A 22,120-nucleotide genomic window follows, 5' to 3' on the forward strand; every position below is an offset into this window, starting at 1 on the left:
GAAAACTCATTGAGATATTTGTTGACTCTAATTCTTTGCCAAGCTTCAAACAGATTTGAATGTCATCTTACACATGCGTTCTGAAGTCACTCACTGCTAATGCCAAGTACCTTTGGGATTTTCCCTGCAAAATGTCACTGCCGCCGCCGAACATGACAAAGAAAAAAAAAAGAAAAATGCGGCGTTTCGTTTTTTCCCAGGACAGAGCTGTGTGACGGTTCGTTAGCAGAAGTGAATGAAAAGCCTCTAATTTTTGTTGTTCAAAGTGACAACAAACAACAAGGAATGATGGCTGAAACGCTCTGAAGTCAGCAGAGTCATTAACAGACGGATAGGAAGGAAACACCGACGTGTGTCTGTACAGTCAGGGGCCTTTAAAGGGTTACAGGTAGAAAAAGTGACTTTGTGGCTTGTTGGTCATGAAGTAGATGTTGAGTGATAATCAGCTGTGTCTTAAAAGAGGGAATATGAGCTCTCATTTTAAAAGAATGCTTACATTTAGTTACATTTACAGATATAAAGCAGCATTATATGGCCGCGCATTCATTGACTATGAAACCCTGGACCTGTTGCGCATCATTGTTAAGACATTCCTCTGTAATCCAGCCTAACATATGCTGCTATAAATGGATTGCCTCACCAATGCTGCATTGGTGTCATGTCAAAGCAGCCTAACAACCTTTCTGACGTCTGAATACCTCAACATGAGCATCCAAATTAGTGCTGAAGGCCTTAAACCGGGCGGCTCGTGTCAGCCACAGTCCAGCTCCAGCTAATAAAAAGCTCATTTCAACCCTCAAAGACCTAGACGGCAGCCAACGCCTAAAAATAGCTGTTGCTCTAAAATATTTAATAACATTTGAAGTGCTTATACAATCCATATGCTTCAAAAATCAAATAAAGCAGCTCCTTAGTGTTGTTGTGTGGGCACTCGGGGGCTGTGTAGTCAGTGTGACCTTGTCATCACGTTCTGCAGCATTGATTCATGAAGGAAACCCACGTTGTTTCTTCGCCTGCGCCGGCGGGCAGTGGCTGTAGCCGAGCCAGTTCTGTTGTTCAGGCACAAATGAAATAGTCACTTTGGTTTTAATGTCCGCTGAAGCTTTTCAGACACGTAGTCAGTAAATGAAGTGATGGATTAAACCTGTTTTTATACGATGTAAGAATAAATGGCTGTAACTTGCTTCGAAGAGGTCAGATGTAGACAAAAATTAATTTGGATGTCTCAAACTATGATGAATATCTTTTTAAATACAAAAAATAAAAAAACTTAACTTCCTGACCTTCTGTAAAAGGAAAAAAGAAAGAAATTCTGGTAAATTCTTTAATTCTCAGACAATCCAGACAGTCGAGACCACTAGATGCACGGCTAACCAAGCTATTTAGCTAACAGCAGCTACAGTTAGCAGTTACTCTGGTACTATTCAGCCGTGTTTGGTTTGACTATGAATTTGACAGGTGGCCAGTTGTAACATAAAGCACCTTTAAGGTTCTACTGAATTTAAATGAAGCACTTGGTGCTGACAGCTAGAATTAGGAGGAAAAACAGATACATAAGATGATTAAATGACCCAAAAACTGCTCCAGGTCATTGATGGTTAAAACATGTTTCTGTTTGTGACATGCTCGGTACTTTAATCCTCTTCTTTTTTCACACGACCATCTCGATAATAGTGAATATGACAATCCATCCCTCTTTCGTCCCACATGACCTGAACGCAGCATTAGCAAGACACGAGAAATCACAGAAGAATCTGTGGATTTCAAGACACAAACACACACGCACGACTCGGTCTCACCTTAAACGCCACTTAGCGTAGTGTTTTAAGGTGTTGCCATGACAACACGTATTTGTTCTCATCCTGTAAGGTGGCCAACAAGCCATTCTGTCAAAACCTTTGCAGTATTCCTCAACCAACAAGGCTCCTCCTGCGTCCCATGGCTGAGTGCTTCTTCAGGTTATTATGAATGCAGACCACCGTATCTAAACCTCACCAGCACCTCCACCCTCCAACCCTGCTCCCGCTCCATCTCCTCCACCCCCACCCTCAAACCTCCCACCCTTCGGCTCTCCGGTACAGAGGCAGGGCGTTTTGTTTTCATGTGTCTCGACATTAAAAGCGGTTTAGGAGTTTGATCTTCGCAGCCGTGCAGCATACACATGAGGGTCCGTTAGGGTGTGTGTGCGTGTGCGTGCTCGGCCTGTAAGAGATGGTTGAAGATGTTGATGGATAGGAAAGCTGTTGAAAGTGTGTGTGTGTGTGTGTGTGTGTGTGTGTGTGTGTGTGTGTGTGTGTGTGTGTGTTAATGTGGAGTGTAGCGTGTGGAAGCTCTGACTTTAAGTGATAAGGTATTCACTTTGTAACTCAGCAGGAGGCCCAGCAAGTAGCACCAGATCTGCCCCTCTGTAGTGCTGATGTTACACACTTCACACACACAGACACTCAGGCAAACGGTCCCACACACACACACACACACACACACACACACACACACACACACACACACACACACACACAGGCTTCGTCCGTCTCAGTGTACAAAATCAAAAAATAAACGTAAAAACTTTTCTCAGAAATATTCATACACACGAAAATCAGCGTCTCTGTAGAGCTTTCAAAGACTTAATGCGGCTTGGACACACAAATACACACACACACACACACACACAAATATAACCATCAATACATATTCACACACTCAACAAACACATATTCACACTCGCACAAAATGACGCATATTTGTACTCGTCTCGCACAGAAACTATTACAGTGCCCAGTCCACACACACACACACACACACACACACACGGCCTGGTTCAAACATATCCAGCCATTGTAACTCTGTCCCAGGCTGCCTGGCTAGCTTGACTCCAACATCGCAAACCGCCGTGACGTATCGTATGTCAGCCAGCATGCTGTGGGCATTAGCAATAACTAGATTTCACGTAAGTTATTGAAAGCCATTTGTAAACAGAAACATGAAAGCAAACAAGCTCGCACGCAGCCTCACTTGATCATCAAAGGCTTATCGATCAAATGGGCCTCCTCTCTCCTCCTCCCTCCTCCTCCCTCCTCCTCCTCCCCCCTCCTCCTCCTCTCTGCTCCCTGCTCCACTGAAAACCAATGGGAGCAAAGTACAGCCCATCTGTTTGTTCCAAACCATGTTTAAAATGTCAAGCTTTCTTGTACGCGTGTGTGAGTGTGTGTGTTTACTTGGATTTCTGTATTAGGGAGCAACAGCAGAAAATATTCTGAGAGCACGACACTGACGTCTTTGTGCATCTTGAATCGTCACTGATCAATGGAGAGAAGACGAGGGGCAGAATTTGAGATTTTCCTAAACCATACCACAAATATGATATCTTCTTGAAGCTTTTTTAAGTGTTTCTTACCTGCAAAACATCTTCAGACTTAAAATTTCTTCACATGAATCAGAGAAAAACATCTAAAAGAATGTTTATTTCATTTTAGTATTTGAATCAGTCCTGCATCCTGTATCATCTCAGTCGCATCATCATGTTTGTCATTTGTATTTGTTTTTTGTTTTTTACATGATTAATTATTCTCATCCATATTAACATTTCGCTCAACAGTTTAAAGGGTAACTCCACGTATTTTACACATTGAAGTGTGTTCAAAAGTCTTGCATATGTAAATAAAACGGTACTAAAAAGCCTTTTGTGGCTCCAGAGGAAGTTGCATGTGCATGTAAATTACCTTCAGTGATTTCTCTTGGTGACAGAGTTGCATTGTGGGTACTGTCGGCATGGAATAAAAAAAAAAGCTTAAATCCCCTCTACTGCTGTTTTTGAACTCTCCGTAGTGAGTCCAGCAATGTTATGGGAGTACAATGCTGGGCCAGATCACTGCTTTGCAAAACATGGCACCTATGTTACCCACAGTGCAACTGAGTGACATCACTGGAGGCATTTCATCCGATTACATGCAGCTTCCTCTGGAGCCACAAAAATCCTTTGCTTACTTGTTTCTCACATCTACTAGTCCAAGACATACTCCAGACACTTTAATGAAAAGTTGGTGGAGTCGCCCTTTAACTGCTAAGTAAAGGGCCCAGTTTGTCCCCGTGTTTTGACTGGAGTTGCTGCACTTGCAGGTTCACCCTACAAAACAAGGTGCAGAGAAAGCTGCTAAATTTTAAGTGTTTTGACCGTAAAATAATTGCTTTACGTACAGCAATGTGGTTGAGCTGATGACTTGTTTGAAAAGGGGCCTCACAGTTTGCGACTTGCCTCCCCAGAAAATGTCGGAGATAAAAAACAAAATCGTTGTCGTCTAAATTAATGTTGCATCTTTGTGTCTCGCCAACAGTCCAACAAAGTTTCGGTGGTGCAGCAGTCTCACGGGATGCATCCACTGACGTCCCTCCTGCCCTACAGCAACGAGCACTTCAGCCCGAGTCCTCCACACCTGCCCACAGACATGAGCCAGAAGACAGGTGAGAACACACACACACACGCGCGCGTACATAAGCCTGCTCAGAGACAGAAAAGACAGAAGTTTACACACACACTCACAGCCGTCATTACTGCTGTTGAATTCTTGTCGACATACTGAATTACACACATTTAAGAGGCCTCTCATAGACATGTATACACACACAAGTAAACACAGACATACTCCAGACAGCTGCTGAATTGTTCCTGAAGTCCTCGTCCACACACACACACACACGCAGCGACGTATTTGTGCTGTCGACACTTCATTTATCACATCGACACAAATGCATCACGCACACACAAGCGGTGTCTCGTTTTACACACAAGAATGTCGTATAACAAATGTAATATAGTCACATTCTTGTTACTCATTCGCTCTTTTACACACACACACACACACGTATTATGTCCATGTTTGTCAAACCCCTCCTCCCTGCTTTTGCCTCAAACATGGAAACACACACACACACACACAAACTCAGGCACGCACACAGTGTGTGAAGTGGCAGTACCGGCTCCGTCAGCCTGTGGCGGTTCTTTGGCTGCTCTGAAGTGGCCTGGTCCTCTGAAGGGACCGCCAGCCACACACACACACACACACACACACACACACACACTCACACACTCACACAAAGATGGAAACAATTAGAGTGACAATCGCACAAGCCATCGCTGCAGCAGCACACACAAGGTTCTCCTTAGCGAGCGCTGCACATACAAACACACACTGCTCTGTTTGAAAGTCACAAACAAACACACCCTGACATTTAAACACAATGATTTTTGTGTTTCAGGCGTCGCTAAAAGGGTGCCGGTGTCAGCTGGTCAATCCCTTTCTCTCTGTGTGTCGCGCTACATGTCATAACACCTGACCGGATTACTGTTGAATATACTGAACATATTCATGATCCCCAGAGGATGACGCTAAAAAATAATTAAAAAGAAAAGAACACACCCAATTATCAGACTGAGCTGTTTGCAGTCTAGCTGCATCGATTTTTTTTCAAACTGACCCTTGTGAGTCTTGCAGCTTTTTTAAGAATAAAATGCTAAATCTGTGGAGTAGTCTTTAAAGAGAGCTGAATATCTCGGGGGGTTCCACAGCTGTGTTTGGGAGCTGGTCCTCTGTAATCTCAAGGTTGGTGGTTCACTCCCCGGTTTCTCCTGTCCATATGTTTGACGTGACCTTGAGCAAGACGCTGGTTGACCAGAGGCCATTCACTTTTTATTCAAGTCGATCTTTGGTTCGGGGGAGGAGACATGTAGATGTACATCAGAAACTGTTTGGAAATGATGCTCGGCAGATGATTAGACGAGCCGTCCATCCATCATCATCTATCACGGGCTAATTTTAACCAATCAGATCAACAGAAGGAGAGCGTGAATCAAACTCGTACCAAAGCCGGTCGAGAAAGGAGTGAAAACATCTTTTCCATCGAGGAAAAGACTTCAGTGCTATTACAGCTAAGCTAACCTCTTTGGGAGCCACCATTGTTGTTCTCAAAAGAAGGACGCTGATTCATTATCAGGGTGAGGCTGATACGTTTTATTTTCGACACGTTTATTTGAAATTTGATGTGATTGAGCGTAATTTCTCGGGCTCATGGGTGAGGGTTATGAACCACATTGCCCATTTGAGTGTAGACAACCTGAGTGACAACGCGAGTGGATTTAAGGAAGCCTAAATCATTTGTTTCAACCCAACAAATTAGATTTTGTGTAACGAACATTACAGCTGCAACAACACACATTTTTAAAATTTGAAGTGAGATTTAGCGTCCGACTTTCAGTGATTTTATCAGTCAAAAGCTTATTAGACGAAATATCCTTTTGAAGTGCAGCCTTTCTTCGGTTAACATAATGCTGAAAACGATTATACTGTTTATGGTTTTATTGCTCTGATTATATTATTCTGGTAAAGATGATTCATTGAAACACAAGACATAGAACACAGCCAACGGTAAAAAGTCAAGAGGGCGCAGACAGAGGTTGGCATTGTAAAAGTCTGTAGCTGATAACCATGAAATCGCTGGAAATCAGGAACTGAGGAGCTGCTGTGACACAAGTTAAAGTTTCTAAGTCGGAATGAAATAAGTGAAGGAATTTGACAGCGGCGATGATGACGATGAGAGATCGGGAGCAGAGAAAGACACGGGGAAGAAAAAGGAAGAAGAAGAATCGGAAACTTGAGTCGAAACAAAAGTCCTTTCTTGCCTCTGATTAGATATCGGAGTCTGACCTCAGGCAATCTGCTGCCTGCTCCGTCTGGAAATCCCCTTTATCCAACAAAAACACTCTCCTTGTCTGGTCTAGACTGTGTGTGTGTGTGTGTGTGTGTGTGTGTGTGTGTGTGTGTGTGTGTGTGTGTGTGTGTGTGTGTGTGTGTGTGTAGCACCATGACTCAGCTCTTAATGACAGACTGAGCCACCTGCTTCTAACCCCCTACACGCATGCACGCACACACACACACACGCACACACACACACACACACATATACAGCTAACACCTGGCTATCTTTCTCACATCATCTCACCTGGATTCTGACGACATTTCCACTCAGTAACATTATGCAGTGAGCACACACCATCGCACGTACACACACACACACACACACACACACACACACCTGACCTCATTCCTCAGCTCATCACAGGTAGGGGGGTTACCTCATCAGTGATGTCATTTTGACACACCTATCTACTCCTCCTGCATCACTGGGCCCAGCATTGATCAATACGACTTTATACCTGTTGAGAGAGAATCTAAAGTTTAAAGCTGATGAATGAAGAGCTGATCTGAGGCACGGGGTATCTATAGTCATAGTTTATAAAAAGTTTAGATCAGCAGTTTCCAACCCTTCTGTTTGCATACTGTGACCAGTTCATATACATACATATATAATTTTTTTTTCTGGAGGTGTGAAATGATCCATGAATTTGCAACAAAAGAGCAAGAACTTGAGAACAGTCAGGATTATGAATATGAATTCTTGCTTTCATGCTTCTCCCTCCTGTCAGTCATCGACCCCATGTTGGGCTTCACTGCTTCAGATGCAGTAGAGTGGTCCACCACAGGCATGTTTGATACAGTCATGCTTTTGCTTTGCTTTGATTGTTTCAGGGTTAGAAGAGAGCATAATGTGGCCAGCCGGAACAAAGGCCAAACTCGGCTGATTCATGCTTTCTGTGATTCATGCTCTCACAGAAAACATGATTCAAAAACCTGATTCACACTCGCTGTGAGACTATCCAGAGGTAAAACTGAAAGAAAGTCGGACTGCACACAGTTTCTGGTCTTTTTAAAGAAAACCGTTGACAACAAAGTGCTGGAATCCACTTGTGTTTTATCTTAATCTTCATTCAGCCGGCCTTAAAGATTAATCTTTTTAGTACCTTCTACATGTCAAAGCCTCCCTCAGTGCTGTCATCCTTTAATCACTCCATCTTCACATTGATAATCAGTGTAAAAAGAAATATCACCAGACTTGCTGAATTCTGGTTTTAGTTTTGTTGTTGTGCCTTTGACGTTGTATCTGGCATTAGCTGCTGTCAGGCTGCCCAGCATCGTTTGGAGTTTCTGTCTTGTGAAAACCAAAATTATGGATGCGGTTGATAGAATTCAAAGTCAACATTCATTAAGGTTCTGAATGGCGTTATTGGCATCTGAGATACAAGCCGGGGGGGAAAAAAAGGGGGTAACTGCCGTAGTGCTTTGTAATCATACAATGTAACCAGTGTTTTTTTGATGAATAATCTTTTGATTGTTAATTGGCTGTGAACAATTTTCAAATTATAGTTCTGCATTTATCGAGGGCCAACTTCACATACCTCTTATAATCATGCTCTGCCACACTCTTACTCTTATTCAAAGTTAAACTCACACTGCACAGTTTACTTCCTGTGTCGTTTCCCCTACTCTCTGTTTTCACTGATGCCTAAAAAAAGTTACTGGAGGACCTTTAGTCGTATTTCACCTTTACAAACCCCCCCCCCACCCCCAATTTCCATTCATTTTATCCTCATAATGAAAGCAAAAAGTAAAGCAAAACTGTGTCATGTGTCAGTGCCCTGTCTAGACTGTTTATTGTATGGACCGCCTCTTACCATCAGGCAGAAAATATCTGATTTCACCTAAAAGTGGTTTGAGGAATCTATTGCAGATCAGTTTTATGTTTTTGGGGGAGAGCATCAGAAGCAACATCATAACACAGCCAAGTCAAAATATCTTTGCAGAGCTTTAGGTAAAATAAATATTTTCCTAATCCCAGTTCCCAAACATGACAGTGGAGGTACAGACTGTCACTCCTAAGTCCCCCCCTGCTTTACATCATCACCCCACGACACTGCAAGAGACTTAAAATAAGAGACTTAAAGTGACAAAGACTGGGGATGCAGGGACGGCAGTTTCCCTGGTAACCAGTGAGCCTGTGTCTGGTTTTACTACTTTATACTGTTTCTGTGTTCTCATGCAGGCGCAATAGTTAGATCCCAGAAAAGTAAAAGCTCGCCATGATATCACTGATACGCCTAACAGAGCAGCACAGTAGAGTAGGAAAAGTGGAAAGGAGATTAAACTTTTTGGAACATTAAAACATGTTGTCTTTGTTTGGAGGATTAAATAGAGTTTGAGCTACAATCTGCAGTATATGGTAACTAGTAGCTCATGGTATCAAAGTGAGAAAAAAGTGAACTTTTTGCTGACGTATAAAGTGATAATCAAGTCATGTACAAGTACCTCAAAACTGTAGTTAGTTGTAGTATAATACTTGAGTAAATGTGCTTAAACTAGGATCGAATGAATAATACGTTTTAAATGTGTAGTATGTAAGAAATTGCCACCTGACATTCATACATGTTTTAAAGCAAATATTCACTGCAGTGAATATGGACAATTGTTCACCCCGCAGTCCGTCCGAGCAAAGTCAGCTAGCTGCATGGCTAACTGAGCTAGCTAGCTGATGGCAAATGAAGTAAGCAGCAGTTGTTTGTAAAGGAAGCGATAAGTAAAGCAGTCAGTCCCTCAGGACACATCCAGAATCAGTCAGAGTTGACGCAGAGCAGCTGGAGGACTTCAGAGGGAAAAACATTTTCTCCACAAAATATGATTCAGTTTCAACAACATGGTCAAAATGTTTTTGCTCTCAATTAGAATTGGTTTAATATACATGTAGTTAAGAAATGATCACAAATCTGAAACTCTGAAGGGCTGAAGTGTTTGACGTTATGATCCAGCTGGTCAGTCCAGTCAGTACTTTCATTTCTTCAGTCAACCATAACACCACTTCACACCATGTGTTTCAAAGTTAGTCGATCACAGTCGATGCAGCACCGCCACACCACTTTGACTGTTTCTCAGATATGACTGTTGGCTCGGACAATGGAGCGTAAAATACCGAGAGAAAAAAGCAGAAATGAAACGCGTCTGCTCGCTGTCACACTTTAATGTGCAAGATTAACACCCATTGACACTTACTGTATGTTGCATACGGTCTTCAGGTATTACTGTACGTGTGCTACAGGAGTGTGAAGTAACAATCTGCAAAACTGCAAGCTTCAGTCACCTGAGCAGATCTTTTCTGAGTATTTTTGAAGTGTTGCTTACAGAAAAAGGCTGTGTTCTACAGCTTCTTATTGTCAGCTCTGTCAGATCCATGAAGAGAGCAAAACCAACATTGAATTCCTCCATGCCACAGAGCTCCACTCTTGTCCAAAAACTATATTGTCACTGAGCCACTCTGTTGCAGTTGGCATGTTTCTTCACTACCATGAACACACTGACTGTAGTTTATTTTGGTTCAACACACACACACACACACACACACACACACACACACACACCTTCCTGCTGCTGTAAATACTCACAAGAATGTGTAACCAAATGTGTAACTGTGACCCCCAAAGAAATAAACTTTTTATTCCTATTATAATCACATTTGCTTAAAACTAAAAGCTGCCAGCTGTTTTAGGAGACATGTTTTTTTAAAACCTACATTTATTTGGAATGAATGGGCTTGGTGCATTGAGAGGCGGAAAAAAGCATCGTTGGTTTAGTTTGTTTTCTTGGGAATTGTTATAGAATAATTGCAGCCGTATCTTTTGGGTCATTTTTCTTTTTATTTCTACTTTTGAGTGAAGTTTGAAATGTCATGTTTTGGTTTTGAAACTGAGGTTAACATTGCTTCAGACCATATTTCTGGAAATTTAAGGGTAACCACCAATTTGACGTGATGAAGTGTGTTTGCAGGTCTTACATATGTGAAAAAAGTGGTACAAAGCCTTTTGTGGCTGCAGAGGAAGCTGCATGTAATGTAATAAATTCTCTACAGTGAAGTCACTCAGTGGCTAAGCTGCATTGTGGGTAATATAGGAACCAGGTTTTTAAAAAAGCACATGGAATTTTCAAAAATAAAAAATATCTCTGGTTCTGCAGTATCAATTTGTCCATAATGAGTCCATCTTTGTCACGGAAGTGCAATGCAACCAGTGGACTGCTTTTCAAAACCTGCTGCCTACATTATTTGCATTGCAACTTCACTGGAGGCAAATCATCAGATTACATGCCGCTAACTCTAGAGCCACACAAGGCTTTATACGTTTACAAACGTTTTCACACCGCGATAGCACTCCCCAAGACCTGCAAAGACACTTAACCCTTTAAAAAACACGTTGAAGTAAGTTAAGTAAAAGTAAAACAGCTTCAAAGACATTTTTTGCCTTTTAATTATTTAAGAAAAATACTTTTCTCTGCAGATGAAACTGTATTCTATACCTGTTACCTTTTATATGTTTCATTTCCGTAGAAAAATAGTTCAATATGTCTCTCAGTAAAATTCTGACATGGTCAAATATTAACAACTATCCCCTGAACCCCTTTAGGTGATCACGTTACCTTTTCTTCTTACACTTATGAATTGATGATGAGAGTGTGAGTCACTCTGCTCTTAAAACAACATGAGAAGAAAGCTGTGTTGTGCTTTTTTGTCGTATTATTCATCAAGTTTAATTTCCAAAAGAGTCATATTAGACATGCTTTTGAGAATCTGTAGTTTTGCACTGTAAAAAAATGAATTTTACTATGAGTGTGACTTTTGACGATTGGTCTTAATAGAGGTAACTCTTCCTATACTTAGTATAATTTGTCAGCACTCATTACCACCCTTACTGTAACAAAACACTACAAAGTTTCTTCTGGTCTTGGGCTCTTTTATGTACACCACACAGGCTGCTTGTCAACTCATTTAAAGGCTCAGATGCTGCAGCACTTGCACTCTCAGTGGTTATAACCACCGCAGCACATTATCAGTGCAGGAATACTATTTTCAGCTCTCGCTTCAACGTGCACACGTTCTGATACCGAGCTCACGCAGAGCCGATTTGACTCAAATAGTTTCCCTTTTAAGTGTTTCCCGAGACACTGACATGGAGACCGTGAGATAGTTGCTGTAGTTGTCATTAGACAGCCGCTTTAAAAGGGGCATTCCAAAGAAAACTGCCCCATTACTGCTGCTAATTTTCCCCTTCAGGTTTCCCAACAACAAACAGGGCCGATAGCCGAAACGTGACTTACAGAAACCAGTGTGATGTTTCCATCGCTTTCAAGTGTGACACATGAACAGTCAAAATAAAACTTGTATACATTGTGTGTTTGATGTTAGCCATACAGTCATTTCAGGGAACTTGGGTTATTTGGAAAAGGGATGTTAATGAAGTAACGTCTATCATAAACAGTTTAATGGGGCTCTGGAGCTTATTTATCAGTCCACTGTTATTCTGTACAACATGAACTCGGATACCCAGATTCAAACCGATTATAGCCCTCTGGCGAAACAACACAATGGCTGGTATGGATGTGTTGGAACAAGGTGTCTGTGGGGAAAATGGAAGTCAAGATGCAAAGATCCTTTTTTTGCTGTTTATTCTCTGAGACAGGACTACAGGACTACTTTTTTAGTTATCATGGCAGCAAATCTTTTCTCTATTTTAGTGCTTTAAATGTAAAAGTAGCACAAGGCTCTTTTCCAAGAGCTAATATATCAGTTATACACAATAGTTCTACTAATGTGAACTCTGAAATTTAAAAAGGTTTTGTACATTCTTCATTGGTGTCGGTTTACTTATAACATAATGGCGCTAAACGCTGGTTGGAGGGGCCCCCTGGGATATTTAGCCCTGGGCCCCAACACATTCTAGAATCGCCACTGCGTACCACTTCTACAACAACCATGAGCCTCAGCCATAGTTGCTTTGCAGAAGAGGCTAATCATTAGCGTCAATCTGAGCAGTAGAGAATTCAAAGTCTTCATTGTTGGACTTGAACATAATACAGCGCAGTGGTTGCTGAATCCTTTCTAATTAACCCATAATTGAAATGCATTTGTTTTCAGCTTTTTAACTGAGCGATCTTTTCTCCGGCTGTGAGCAGTGCGTGCAAAAGAAATTTAAGGATCGTAATTGGATGTTTCTTGCCTCAGAGTTAATTAATACTTTGACTTTGATACAAAGCCTGTGTTCATGAAATTTTCGGATATTTTATCACACAGCTTTTATTCTTTGTGGTGATTTGATCACATGAATCTTAATGAGTTTTTATCCAAAGGTGCTCCGGCTGCGAGTCCCGTCATATTGTCTGAACACAAAATAAGGTCGGCCTTGAATAATTTGATTGGCCGACACGATGCTGTAACAAATTACACTGCGCCCAATCAAACTTTCCGACCAGCGTTTTGCCGCTTGTTTGCTGCAGCGTGGTGTTCTCATGGAAACAAACGAGGATTCCATGTTTGGTTACGCGGTGCTGTTGTCAGTCTGAACACACCCTGAGGGTAAACCCTGTTTATAAGAAGGGGAATTTACCCTGATAAAGACCTATAAATGCTGAGCCTAGGGCACAGAGTAGGGGAGTCCCTTCTCCTTCCTAAAGTCTTCTCATAGCTCTTTATTTATGCATTTATTATGATTTCTATAGATAAGAGCAATGTGTAAATCTACTTTCCAAAGCCTCAACTTGTGGTCTTTCTGGCGACTCAAGACTCGACTTTTTCTTTGTATTTGCGATCATTTAATCATTCACACATTCATGTGAAATCCTTGCAGCATACATATTTTGATAGCCTAGGTTGTCCATGAGAAAAAAATTATGTATATGACTTGATCATGTATCACATACAAGCATTATTGCACAAAAAAGACAAGGGGAACCAGAAAAGGAGGAGGGGGAAATAGCTTATTAGCTTAACTGGAGGGTAGAAATGGTGAATATGTGACAAATGAGAGAATGGTTTTGTTGTCTGTGCAACACGGCCTGTTTGTTTACGTGTATTTGTCATGGAGGTAAAGCAAAAAACCAGACGAGGCAGAGGAGGAGGCGACAATGAATCTGGGAGAGACCGTAAAGTAATTCAGTAATTCTGGGAAGGATGGGTGAGGAAAGGAAAAGAGTTGTAATGAAGGAGGGAAGCCTGGGAAAGAGGGGAACAGAGAGGTAAAAGGTAAAAGAGAGGTGAGAAACTGCGAGAAAGAAGGTCTGCCCAGTGGAAGGGTGGAGGGCTGCAAGAAAAGGATGAAGGAGGAGGGGAGGAGGAGGAGGACGGAGGAAGGGCGTGGTGGGACAGACTGAGGGAGGGGAGGAAGGATCGGAGTGGTGAGACAGGTCGACTGACTCAGTCACATTCCTGACGTCCAGATTTATAGTGGCTCGGGGTCCTGAAACAGGCCCGGAGCCGCGGCCAAATTACAGTCATCGAGAGCATTCCTCTGCTGCAAACACAGGTTAGCAGCCGGGCCGCACTAAGTGCTAGGTGCTGCCTGTTGACAAATGACTTCCTTTGAAGGGCACAAAGAGGGAGACAGAGGGAGACGGGATATTTACTGTGTGAGGGCACAGAGTCGAGCTGTCTGTGTTTCTTTTGTTGGAAAACATTTCTGCTAAAAGTAGAGATGAAGTATGTCGAGATGGTTTGTTTGTGTGCATGTTTGGGTGTGTGTCTGTGTGTGTTTTCAAAATGTGGGGACCTTTTTTTACCGCAGCTTGTAACTCGTGTTGAATAAACCAGTGAAACCAACTGGCGACATCAGCTCCCAGTGGAGGGTCCAACACACACAGCAGCATCGCACACACACACACACACATTCCTGCGACAGGGTGAGAACAGGAGTGTGCGACTTGTGTCGAGGGTATCTCTGCGTTTAATACCAGGTTCCCAGAGGACTAATAGGGCAAATAGCTCATTGGACCCGAGGCCGCTGACCTCACCTAACGTGCGTTTGTGTGTGTGTGTCTGTGTGTTTCCTCCAGGCGTTCACAGGCACCAGTCCCAGGACCTCTCAGGGTACTACTCCCTCCCTCCAGGCGGCGTCGGCCAGATCACTCCCTCCATGGGCTGGTGAGTCGCGTACACACACACACACACACACACACACACACACACACACACACATCTGTACAGCTGTGACTCAGTCCTTTGTGTACTCGTGATGACCTCGTTATAACTCACAATCTTTCCGCGAGGTTAAAGGAACACACCAGGTCCGTCTGTTGCATAACAAGACCCGACGTAGAGCTGAGGTCGATTAATCCGCAGGGAGCAGAAGTTAGCATCGCCCTGGTTCCCTCGATAAAACGCTAATGGGGTTTTTTCAGTTGAAAGCTGGATAATTGCAGAAAATAAACAAAGTGGGGAACACAGGTTTTCTGATGCTTGCACGACTTGTTCAGCAAGATAATCTTCACAAATGAACACACCAGAAGTAAAAAGCTAATATTACAACTGAACGCCATCGTGGCTATATGTCACCACCCCAAAGCCTCTTACTACACTATACCACACACACTCAACTATAAATTGATCACTCTACGAGTTGCAGTGTTGAACTTGTGTAGTCTCTGTTAGCCACTTGTTAGCAGCCACCTTTTTACAGACACGTAAACCACTTTCTAATTCATGTGTGCGCAAATCTCTTAAGCTCGTGTGAACCACAGACCTTGAACCAGGCATCCAACTGAAGACGGATTCCAAAAAAAACCCATTGACTTTGAGACGAGTGCAAAAATGCTAACCTGCAGCGCCGTGTTAGTTGATGGTTGAACATTCATCTGCAACTGTTTCTTAAGCAAAAATGCTAAAAGTGCGTCGTCTCTGTTCTCTAAATGTAAAGATTTCCCCAGATCTTTTAGTTTTCTGTGACAGTAAAGTGAAAACCTTTTGGATTTCCAAGAATTTCATTGTTTTCATTTTTTTTTTTTTTTTTTTTTTCATTTTTCATAATCAAGAAAATAACCTGCAGATAACTCGAACATTACAGTAATCATTAGCTGCAGAGAAACAATAACAGAGAAACAATAACAACTGTTAAAAGTGAGGCCAAAGTTGAAGGTTCCGTTTTATGCATTGTCGTAATTCTCTCTCTGAAATTCATTAAACTTTCACGAAATACCAAACAATGAAATTATGCGAGTGATGGAGACTGAACATCCAGAAATCTTTACACAGGAGACTAGCTGACAAATGCACCTCATACCCAGAGCAGTAATATAGCAGATGGTTTTGTTTTTTCAATCAGTGTCTGAAATGTGAGTTGTTGCTGTTTTTTTGTTTTCCACGATGGTAACTGAAAACTTCTGCGTTTTGGATCGTTCATCAGACCAAACAAGGAATTAGAATATGTCCACTTGCACTTTGGGATATCGGGATTTCGGGATACACGTCCAAACTCTAGTCCAGACTGGCAGGCTAATGCACTTATGACCTGTAACCTCTGACCCTCGAACATTAATTTGTCCCGAAAAAGACCATTTGCTTCAACCCTTCCAAACACCATCATCATCAGCAGCAGCATCCCGCAGCACTGCATGCATACGCAGTCTGACCCAGGTCAGTGTTACATACATCACTGTCACACCTGGTGTCACAGTAGATAACCCCGGGCCCCGTTAGCATGGAAACCACCTGCTTTGATCCTCTGTGTTTGGGACTCTTCTTCAACCTGCGGCCTCTGATCGAAACAAAAGGAATGTGGACAGCTGCAAAGTTGCTTATGAAATGTCGACTAAATGATAACTCTTTTATTCATAATCTTGTCACAAACAAGTCCTCTGAGTGCCTGTTTCCACTGACGACTAAGATCTAATTATCAGTAGAGAGGCTTAATGTGGTTTAAAACTGGATGTTGTTGCCAAGAAATCATCGTATACTGTAAAGGAGAATGTAGGCGGCAGTGAGCACAAGTCATGCCATATCCTGTCACGGCTAAGCTTGCAACTTGCAGTCTTCCTCAAGATGTGGTGGATTCTGGGAATCTTTTGGCAGATTCAGGTAGACTCCGGCCTTAAAGCCTCCAAAATGAACCCTTAAAGTGAGTGCTGCGCTACGAGGCGGCAGCAGCAGCGGTATGGAAAGCTCTGCATTTTGGAGCGTCTGCAACGGCCACATCTGTTCCATATTCAGCTGTTATGTTTCCATCCTTTTTGAGTCGATTGTGAGCTCACGATGTCATGCTGGTTGATTGTGAACTTATAATGTCAGGCGTCCATTGATTTATGGATCAACACAAATCCATTTATTACAACCTACAGTATCTGTGCCCGGACAAAATGCCCTGCAGGAACAGTTAAAGGCTTACATCAAATGTCACGGAGATTTGGAACGGAGGCTTAAAACTTTGTGTGTGTGCATTCGCTTACATGTGTATCTGTTTTTCATGTCCGTCCCCAGACGTTTTACAAGTCTGTTTTATCTTTTTCAGACTTTCAGACAAATATTATTAGCAGCTAATCTCCTTTAACCCAGATTATCTGCTTGTTTCGGGCCCCTGCAGTGTGCTCCTTTGTTGCAGAGGAGAAGGAGAACACAGAGAATGAGTGGTTAAATGTCAAACAGTTTCTGTTGTTTTGACTATTTGCCTGGTCTCCACTCCATGACCACCTCCGTATGTCCCTCTCCAGGGCTTCGCTGGGCTGGTGGGTGAGTCGTGTTGGACCAGGACGGGGTCAGGAATTATTTGAGATGTGTTTTGTTTTGTTGTTTGTAATGATGCGGCTTTGCAGTCTCCCAAACACGCTGCATTATTAAATACAGTGTGAACGGAGAGCTGAAGGGGATGTTATAAAAGCCTCTTCAGCTTCAGTCGAGACTGCAGCACAGCCTCCTCCTCCTGTCTCTTTGAGGAACTACGGCCTGTAGAAGTCGGATTATTCTCGGGAAGGAGTTCATTCACATGTGTTGTCTAAACACAATCAAAGACATAAGCCGTTGTTTAAATTTGGGGATAACGTAATTTGTGGTTATTCCAACTAACAATGAAAAAAAAATGGAAATACTTTCCAATCCACTTTGGACAAAAGAAAACACTAACATCAGGCTTTTATCTTCAGTTTGATTCCAGCTCTGGTGTGGACATGCTAACTTTTGCCCCTTCTCTGACATTGGGGCGTGAACACATTTCCATCCGTCTCCATTAGCGGTGTCACAATTTCAATCCTAAATCAAAAATCAACCGAAATGAGCACACAGTTTGGAATGTCAAAATTTAAAAGCACGATCTGTGATGCTCCCACTATCTTTTTTCTCTTCAAACAAAAACAAAAACAACACTGTGTTAGTGTGTTAGCTTCTACATATCCCTTCAAATATGTTTCAAGTGAATATTCACTTGAAACCATGTAGCCTAACTTTTTATAGAAGAATATGAAAACGTAAATCGGTTGTAAGTGAATTAAACCAATGATCCGTTGATCTTCAGATGCCAAGATTTGTTGGTCCAACTATGACATGCTCATCAGATCAAATAGTGACCTTAGAATTTAAAGTCACATAGATTGATGGATTTGGAGAACCATGACAGTCTGGTCGGCCTTGAGACTGACGTCAAAGATGCTTTCTCGTCTTCCGTGCTTTCAGGCGTGTTTGTGAAGTCAAATGTGACACGCCAGTGAAAAAGAACCAAAACCCAACCTTGTCTCCTGGTAGTGGGAAAGGATATCGCCTTTTTTTGGTGGGTTTACCAATGTTTCAAAGAGCGAGAGAGAGAAGTTCAATTCCTAGCTTTTCTCTCACCACCACACAATTGACTAATGTCAGAAGGTGGTGTAAAGACGTGGGGGAAGGGCTGCGAGAGCCTTTTCGACCATCCAACTAGCACCTCTGATGGAGAATACAGCAGCTCTAAGTGACAGAGTTAGCAGTTAAAGTAGCATTTTTTACAGTTTGGCTCTAAGAACAGACAATCCCACCGAATAAGTCACACATCACCATGCAAATTACTGTGGCAGTGAGAGACCGACGGAACCAGATCTTCAGCCCTTGTTGCAGAAATGTCTTGTTTGCTTCGTCCTGCATAATTGAGCAGCTGAAATTGCAGCTATGTGGATGTTTGAAGATCGGGTGTGCCCAGTAATAGCCAGAAAATTAAGCCAAAATTCCCAATTTTATGATCGCTCTTGTACATCAAGTACCAAATGTACTTCTCGGCCCTTAATCAAAATATTTAAGGCCTCAAAGTCCCTTCTTTAGCGCCAGTTTCGCAATCGGTGTCCAAGACGAAGCGTGAAAACTATTCCACTTTGCCTGCCACTCGTTCACATTTCCAGACTCTGTACGTTCCAGCCGTCATCTTGCAGTAGTTGTAATTACGGTGTAGTCACTTGTCGTCAGAAGTGTCACAACGACGGGGCTCAAAGCGCTGACCGGACCAGAGCACAATAGAGCATGTGGCCTGGTTTTTCATCTCATTCCCAGCATACCTCTGCCCAGCCATGCCTGTCACATGGGGGGGGGGGGGTTCTGTTCGAATGTGGCGTCACCGCCTCTCAGGAGCCGCCGTTTGCACGGGGCACAAGAGGGCTGGTGTTTCTTTTTGGCTACGTACAGGAAAAATAAATCCGATTAATTGACGGATCGATTGGTTTTTATTTCTGGATTCTGGGACGTGGCGTGCGCAGCTGCCTGGCGAGATAAAGAGCAGGCCGCCCGTTTGGTTTGAACTGCCTTTATCTGAACAACACTTGACCTGTGTTGCAGTGTAAAACAGGATTACAGCGTGAACGGTCCTCCAGGAGGCGAGCCCGGTGATCTCTGGATCTCGTCCCAGCCGCAGGCCTCTGCTGCTGGGGTTCACCGTATGTGCAGCGCCGCCTCCTGTGGCTACAGATTGGATACAGCGGAGAGGAAGAGGAGCAGAAGTGTGTGTGTGATGATAATGGAGATTGTAAAGGTGGTTTGCGGATTGGAGAGTGTGTGTGTGTGTGCATACGTTGAAACATAAGGATGAATCAGCTGGGAGGGGAGGGGGGGTTGTGTTGGCTCTCAGGGGGGAGAAGTGTGGTTTTATACATATCAAAGGCTCCTGCTTACGTCCCATCCCCGCTCTCGACCTCCCACGGTGTGTGAGTGTGTGTGTTTCTGCTCCCGGTAAGCCAAGTATTGACATACAGCTGTCAACAGAGCTGATCCGAGGCTCCGCGGGGGATCGCCGCGCATCACAGCATCACAAGAGCTTCCACAGAAGATAATTCTATAGATGTGAGGAAGAATCTGAGAAGCATTAAACCACGACATTTAACTTTATTCAGGAATGAGATTTTTTTTCATCAAACGTGTTGGTGCTGAAGTTTATCTTGCAGTTATTTGCATGCATTTTATGACGTGTAATGTAAATACAAATACACGCATACATTTGAATACACTCCCTGCTACACAAATATGTGTATAATTACAAAATATAAATAATTTATATATTTTGTGCAAGAGTAGAAGTTTAAGTTCTTTTTATGATTTTTTTTTTTGTTTTTGTTTTTTAACATTTTCGTCTGTGGGCTTCTTTAAAGCCTGCTAGATCTTAGAATAAAAAGTGGTTAACCTTGATCAATGTCTCAAAATATGCCACCTTGGCTTCTTGAATCTGAGAGAATTGGGCCTGGATAGTCCTTGAAAAATCTTTGAATTTGACGTCAAGGTGGGGGAACCCTGCGGACAGGAGAGGTGGGAACCAAAGGCTTCCAAACCAAACTCAAAGCGAGGAAAAACAAGCAGAATGAATTAGAAAAAAATTAGAGATAGAACATTAATTACAGGACAAAAGCTGGAGAAAACATACAAAGATATTTATCGTTATTTCTGTTTCTTCAGCTGTCTGATGATCAACATTCAAACTGAGAAGATACCAGTGTGTTTTTAAAGATGTTTCAAAAGAAAGATGATGAATGGTGAACAACATGTTTAAATTCCCCAAAGCAGTGCCTCTGTATCATAGTAGAGTGAGTTTATATTGTTTTGAAATTGCATTTAAATTAAGTTTATAATGTAACAAAATTTACCTGAAGGGTTAAATGCCCCCGTGTGGATTAACAAAGGTTTACCTGTAAAGCTAAAAGGCATCAACTGTTGCCGTCTCTCCCCTCTGCTGTGCTGTGGCAGGCAGAGCCAGCCAGTCTATCCTGGCCTGTCCCCCTGTGGATTCAGGCAGCCCTACTCCTCCAACCTCTCCAGCGCCACCTCCTACTCCAGGTACCGTAGCCGGCTCGGTTGGCTCGGACTGAGCCGGACCGAGCCAAAAAAAAAAAAAAGCAACAACGCTCTGCATCATCCACTCCTGTTTATAGCACGAGTGAGGCTTGCTGGAGCCAGCGTGCTGTAAACAGGACGAGTTCAGTGTTTCGCCAAAAAACAAGCTCGATCAAGACAAGCCGAGCCGAGCTAGCTGCTGCTGCAGAATACAAAATGCTGACACACACACACACACACACACACACATCAGGACATTGGCAGCTTTTTCCTTGCTATCGCTTTTGTCCCTTTTCTGTTTTTGTGTGTTCCTGATCCCTGACCCTCGCCGATAAAAACTACATTTAAAAAAATCTGCAGGCTTCTTTGTTTTTCAAGGACGCACACACGAGCAGGAAAAAAGTGTGAACCTCATGACCCGAGCTGTGAGTTTGAGAGCGCTACAGTGTCGTCACGTGCAGCCAGGTGCTTTGTTTTGTTGTTCTGCATTTGCTTAAAGCTGTGACTCCAATTTGACACCAGTGTTAAAGATCTCTGCACACACGTACACGCACAGAATGTAAGTGTGCATTTGCTTCAGACTGATGCTTTTCTCGCCGCAGCGCTTTCCAGTTGTGCAGATTCTCTGCAGAAGGCCTTGGTCACACAGTAACCAAAGGTGCACCAACCGTTCACATGTTTTTTTTACACCTAAAACTTAAAAAGCTAGTACAGATGTAAGAATTCAAAAAGGCATTACATTTTCTGATCTCTGTGCTCACACCTTTAACCTGGTGAATTACTCGTCTTACATGCTTGTTTTCAATTATCTGTCACTCTGTGCAACCCCACCTGTGAGCTCCAGGTTAGAGCAAACAATCTGAACATGTTTTTTTGGTTATTCTTTGACCCAGATGCTCACTCGGCTGCCACAGGCTGCCAGCAGCTGATGCTTATTGCTGCCTCGATGTCAGTCAGGCTCCGATTTTTTCCTCTTTTATCTCCGCAGAGTGTAAAGATGCTGACACAAAACTTTTCTGACATCAAAATATTGTCTTTTATCTGCGAAACTTCCCTGAAAATCCCTGAACTTTCCTTCTTTTAAGACTTGAATTGATATGGATGGAGAGGGAAATGTATTTTCTTGACGCCACACAACACATCAAGATGTGAAGGCGCATGTTTT

General features: G+C 42.7%; 1 protein-coding gene across 9 annotated transcripts in view; it reads left to right on the plus strand.

Moving 5' to 3' along the window:
- The window catches only part of tcf7 (transcription factor 7), an 83,235-nt gene that overhangs the window by 46,726 nt on the left and 14,389 nt on the right, over window positions 1–22,120 (plus strand). For 7 of the 9 annotated variants that reach the window (XM_030437791.1, XM_030437795.1, XM_030437796.1 and 4 more), the window contains exons 4-6: window positions 4,332–4,458; window positions 14,754–14,841; window positions 20,869–20,958. In XM_030437791.1, the coding sequence (XP_030293651.1) occupies window positions 4,332–4,458; window positions 14,754–14,841; window positions 20,869–20,958 (305 nt within the window). The remainder of the gene's footprint in view (window positions 1–4,331; window positions 4,459–14,753; window positions 14,842–20,868; window positions 20,959–22,120) is intronic. The other 2 variants (XM_030437793.1, XM_030437794.1) reach the window with 1 other exon arrangement.

This window comes from Sparus aurata, chromosome 13, assembly GCF_900880675.1.
Source record: "Sparus aurata chromosome 13, fSpaAur1.1, whole genome shotgun sequence".
Taxonomy (NCBI): domain Eukaryota; kingdom Metazoa; phylum Chordata; class Actinopteri; order Spariformes; family Sparidae; genus Sparus; species Sparus aurata.